Source organism: Symsagittifera roscoffensis, chromosome 6, assembly GCF_963678635.1.
Source record: "Symsagittifera roscoffensis chromosome 6, txSymRosc1.1, whole genome shotgun sequence".
Classification (NCBI taxonomy): domain Eukaryota; kingdom Metazoa; phylum Xenacoelomorpha; order Acoela; family Convolutidae; genus Symsagittifera; species Symsagittifera roscoffensis.
The window spans coordinates 48194979-48200978 of record NC_087067.1 but is presented as its reverse complement, the minus strand read 5'-3'; the positions used below and the strand labels follow the sequence as shown (position 1 = coordinate 48200978).

The 6000-nt window shown below is 34.9% G+C and overlaps 2 protein-coding genes across 2 annotated transcripts in view; both read right to left on the bottom strand.

Annotated features, from left to right (window-relative positions):
- Positions 1-6000, bottom strand: part of LOC134847574 (B9 domain-containing protein 1-like) — a 271610-nt gene that overhangs the window by 134527 nt on the left and 131083 nt on the right. The gene's annotated exons all lie outside the window — the stretch shown is intronic.
- Positions 252-1132, bottom strand: LOC134848396 (uncharacterized; the record flags this gene model as incomplete). Its single annotated transcript, XM_063865828.1, is given in 1 exon segment — positions 252-1132. A coding segment is annotated over 1 exon segment (681 nt), but the record flags the coding sequence as incomplete, so codon positions are not given.

Sequence of the window (6000 nt, the reverse complement as noted above, 5' to 3'; positions counted from 1 at the left end):
AAAATCTCTGCGCAAATTTCAGCAGCGACATTATTCTACAGTTAAGAATTCGAAATTGACCAAATTAGCAATTTTCAATCCCCATAACCCTATAAAACATTGGTCACCATAACATCAATCTAATAACAAGCAAGATCTAGAATTTAGGCCGGTTTTGGGAAGAAATCAGCTTTTATGCAACTAGTAGCGTTTTGCAGTAAACGGAAACCTAACAGTTATTTTGTAAGGTGCAACAAAAACTGGCTCCCTACTTCTGGCATCGTCAGTTTCAACGTCTCCATTCTCTGATCGGCTGGCGATCCGTCCCACCTTGACTCTGGTTCGGGTAACATGAATCCAACAGGGGAAGCGGGGGCACTACTCGCTGGCGTTTTTTTGGTAGATCGCAGGATCCCATTTTCGGGTGCGGGTTGAAGTGATACTGGTGATTTTTGTGAAGGCGAGGTTTTCGGGGATATCGAGGGTTTGGGCGGTGTCGCGGGCTTAGGAGATGACAGAGGTTTAGTTGACAACGGCGGCGGATGCTGCTTGTTAATTTCCTTGTTCTTGCGGAAAATTGGGTTGTTTTGGATATCCGATAATGGGGGAGGAGGCTGTTTACAACTCTCCCCTTTCTTCCGGAAAATTGGGTTATTCTGGATATCCGAAATGAGCAAACCCTGTGAAGGTATTGGACTACTATGGCCGCTTTGGATAACAGCGGGTTCTTTAGTACGACTACCAGGCATTTCAGACGTTAAATTAGCCGTACATACTGGTATGATTTCTTTCTGATAACAACTGTTTGTCGAAGAAGTCTTGTTAGAATTAGCAAAATAGTTTATCTCTATATAGCTTTCAATATTGTTGCAGTTATGTGCAGTGTAATATGTCGGAGAGGGGCAATCATCAGGGTCTTGGCCGGAATAGTAATATGATGAATACGAGGCCATGGCCACATATGATAAGCTCTCTTATGCCGCTCTCAAAACTCTCATCTTAACGAAAGCTCAAATCAAACATCGCAAACATGGGATTAAAACAGGACAACAACGTATAAAGTTGACATTTACAATGTTTTCTACGTATTTGACAAGAAGTTTCTGATGGTTTTGAAGGTTCAATATAATTTAGGATACACATATGCACTTGACTTCTGTTATTTATGCCTAAATGGTTAAGTTGTTGTTTAATCCCTTGGTAAATTTGTCCAAATGTAGAATTTATCAGAAAACAAACAAACGAACAGACAGTTTGTTATATTAGATCTGAAGTGAATTCAAGATTCTGAAGTCACGTCAACTGAATTCGAAATTTTCGTAAACATCCAAAATCCAAATGATGATGATTTTCATGATGCTTGCAATGCGATGTTATCAAACACGGGTTTCAAAGAGAGAAGTTTTGTTTGCTCTGTGCCCAAACAAAATTGAGAGAAACAACTTGAGTTCAGCATGAAATTTTTCATCGAACTGAAACTCCGGCCAAACAGATAATAAAGGGGGGTCTCCGAGCAAAAAAAAACATTGACATGACATTTGAGAGAACTCCCAACAATGTTTTTGTTTGTTTTGGACAATTATGATGATACAGCTATAATGATACAAATAAGATACAACTACACAGATAAGTTTCCAGACATAATTCTTTGTGACTTCGATATCTCTACACTCCATGTTATAATCGCTTTTCCCGCAAAACTCTAATTTCATGACCCTAAAGCTGCCTCAAATATTTAAATGACAATAATTTTTTTAAATTTTTTGGTAACGCAAGAAACGGAGAGTAAACCCCAGACAGCTCGGACTCTAAATACGGTTGGTTTTGCTCTAACTAATCGTTGACCCGATACAGAGAACTGGGAACAAGGGGGAATCCAAACCAAGGTAGCCAAATTTTTGATGCTCTTTGATTACCTGTGTAGCAGCCGTTAATAAGTAGCTTATAGGTATGGTTGGACGTGGTTGTCCATGTCAGAACTCCAGGGTGCAACAATCACTGCTTAACTGAGTTTGTTATTCTCAAAAGTTTAAACAACTCGTTTATTAAATAACTACGTTGACTTATTGTTATCGAAACATTGAACACTTATAATTAGAGTGCTCCTAGCTTGGTCCTGGAACTGACCCGTCCTTGTGCTCGTGTGTTATCGATATCCTCAGGGATTGGATAGAACCAAATGGCTCGAAACTGGCTAATCTGTTGATCAAAGAGCTGTTCAGATGTAGTCCCGGTGTAGTTTTTGCAATGTTTGATACTCAGTTGGCCATAGTGAAAGTGAAAAACTCCTGCACATAACTGCTTTGGTGGTTCTATGCATGCTTGAGTGCCCTTAAATCTTAACCTGATTTAGAAAAAAGAATCCCCTGAGCTTGAGCATATTAGTAAGAGAGGAACAAAATTCAACCGAGAATCCCTCAGTACTGACGAATGAACATGGAAAAGTTCGTCGGGAAGAGGAGTAGTAACACTCCTGGGAGTCCGGTATGGTTTGCTGCCTGTCTTGTGGACTTGACTGGATGTCTATTGGAAGATAGCATCATTAACATAAATATCTCGTAACGCTTTTGTTGTTCCGAGCATTGAAAATGGTGAAAAAATTTGCATTTGGGTGTGTTCTGTTGTGTTCTAGTTTTTTTGGTTTTGTTACTTACAAGCAACATCAGAAACAACAAGTAGTCATCAGAATGGGTTGAATGATAAACCATCATAAAGTTTTTCTGTCGCGATTCGAACGACATTTGAAAACTTTCGGAAAAATGTAAAACTGTTGATAAACACTGGTTTGAAATTTTTGAGAATCAGTCTTCTTTCGAGCAAGTAACGCAATCGAGTAACACTCGTTAGAATAAAAAATTAGTTATGAAGAAAACTAGTTTTTGATATTTCATACAGCGCTTATTCGGGCAAAAAACTTTCTAAATAAGAATTTTTTTCGTAATCATTTTTCATATGCATATTTGTTATTCATTTTTTGAAACACAAATGTTGTCGATTATGAAACACACTAGCCCGCAGGATACTTGTTTGCTGTCGGTCTCGCTTTATATTTAACTTATGAGCTTATGAGAGAAATTTCTCTAGCCTCGATTAAAAATTTTCAAACAACTTCACTTATAGAAAAAACTCTACTTAAGGATAGATGGTTGAGTGTGCACAGAATGTTTCTACCGTGTTCGTTAAATCAACAGAAAAAAAAATTTTCTCGAAACTGGTCGGTATATTCTGTGCTACTTGAACACGCAACCGTCTATCCTTGTTATAACTTGTCGATTGCTCATTTTTCTGAGTAGAGTTGTTTGAAACTGCAACTCGAAACTGTAGTATGTCTCTCCTAAAGCTAAGTAAAGCGAGACCGATAGAAAACAAGTATCTTGAAGGGTAACTGAAAAACACAATAAAAATATAGTGAAAAATACGAGAAATTGTTGAAGGAAAACAGGAGTGAGAGTTATCAAGCTGATTGTCTTGAAATTGATTCTGAACCACCAGGTGGCGGCGTTGAAGTTTTTTACTATTTATTTTTAAAGATGCGAGCTATTTGTTTTCTTCAGACTCAAAATTTTTCAAAATTAAGTTTATGAGTACAGAAATTGGATTTGATGAATGCTTTTTCATTTTCCTTTATGATAAGACCGTGATTTTAATTCAAGTAAAAACAATCATCTTTTTTACTTTTTTTCTCATCAATATTTGCTTTTTCTCATCAATACGCACACGAGTTTTAAGGCTATAGATGTAAAATTTATTAGTTTCATCGTCAGTGCTTACAAGTTTTAACAAGAAAAGCGGGTTACTGCGCAAGCAAGTAGCACAGAATGTTCCGACCACAGTCTTAAAAAGTACAAAAATATTTTCTCAAATTATTGTCGCTTTTTCTGCATGTTGTGATAAATGAAAAAATAGAACTTCGGCGTATTTGAAAGTCATAGAAAAATAGTTCAACTGCAAAACAGCTTTGAAAAAAAATGGCTAAAAAAATGAAAAGACAAAAAAATTGCGAAAAGTTTTTGTTTTTTGAATTATTTGGTTCCCAAAATACCATTTACTTAACTTAAACGGCTACAGAACTTGAATTAAAACTGAGCTTGAATAAGCTATTGCAATTACTAACTATGTTTTTAGTTAGCTCGAAATTAGACGAAAAATCAAAAATTTCAAACCGGTTACTCTTGACATTGTGAAAAAACTTGAAATTTGTTAGCGTCGTCCGAATTACGACTGAAAGGGCTTCTATATGATATATCACTCAATCTTGTCCGATGATGATTTGTGGTAGCTGATTTTGCGTGGAAAAAAAACTAAAACACACCCGAATTCAACTTTTCTCCCTATTTTCAATGGTCGGAACAACAAGGATAGCTGATTAAAGTTCCGACCATTGTCTTAAAAAAGTACAACATTTTCAAAATTGTTGAAATCACGACTAAAAGGGCTTTTATATGATATATCATTCAATAAATGTCAGAGATTTTTTGTAATTGACAGTTTAAGACCAGTTAAAGAGTTACAGTTTTTTTTATGAAAAAAAAACGAATAAATTTGTAAAAAGTTACTGATCTAGTTACAGTTATTTAAGAATAATGACTAGAAAACTGAAAAAATTGAAAAGTTTTCCAATAAAGATTTAAAAAAATTTTTGCGGAAACTCTTTGAACTTTTAAGTTTCTGATTCCCAAAGTTGCGCTAAAAAACTCAAATGATGCAGAAAATTATTGTTTTGCCTTGAGGCAGAAAATTATTGTTGCAAAACTTTGCTCGGCAGAACGCAAAATCTGTAAATAAATGAATTTGAAAAGCATATAGCTACCCGCACCGGAGTTCCATGGATAATAATCGATTACATTGAGTTTTCGTGGTCTGTCTTAAAAAATTTCGATAATAATCGATTATAATCGAATAAAAATGGATTATAATGAAACTATTTTTCTAATCAATAAACTCCGAATATAATCGATTATAATCGATTGTTTTTGAAAGAAAATGAAACCTAATTTCGAGGCAAAATAATCCATTTTTAATCAATTATAATCGATTATAATGAATTTTTTTGAGGGGTTATTCTTGAAATTTACAATTTTGTTCAAAATTATTTCATTTCCTGTTTAGTGCAGTTGCTACGAATTACGTTTCATAAAATGTTACATTTCAAAAAAAAAATTATTTTTTTTTGTCTCTATTTTTTTTAATTCATCGCAGTTTAACTAACACTTCATTTCACTGTTTTTTAACCAAAACCCTAATAAAACTAAATTTTCAGGGGTTTGAAAACTTGGAACCCCCACCGGAGTTCCATGGATAATAAGATAATAATTATAATTTTTTTTAACCCAGTTTACTACCCCCCCCCGCTAACTCCCCCCCCCCCCACCATTACCCTCCCCCAGTTTACCAGTCCTCCATTTACCCTCCCCCAGTTTACCCGAATTTATTTAATCAAACCCCCCCCCCCAGATTCAAAATAATTGATTAATTGATTATAATGGATTATTTTGGCAAAAATAATCGATTTCATTGACAAAAATAATGGATTATAATCGATTATAATGGATTTTTTTTCAAAAAAATCGATTTTAATGACCACATAATCGATTACGTGGTCTAAATTTGCCACAATAATGGATTATAAGGGATAATAATGGATTATAGTGACAACATTTTAGACAACATTTTTCCATTATAATCGATTATTATCCATGGAACTCCGGTGCGGGTAATTTTAAATTGATAAAACACTGATTTAAACTCGGTTTTCAATCAAGTTCATTGTCTGAGGTCGACAAGGGAATCGCTTATATTGACTGCATTTTAGAACACACAAGACCATCGTAATAGCCGACCACAAGTGACAATGAATCTGGTTCTTCAAAATCTATTAGTCACTGATGCATTCAAGATCTTGCTTATTGTTTGCTTTTGGCGAAAACTAACTAATAATATCCAAGATACCATAGTCAATATAGCTTAGATACTAGGAAATAAGTTAGGCAAACAAAGACCAAAAACGTTGAGTTGTTGATC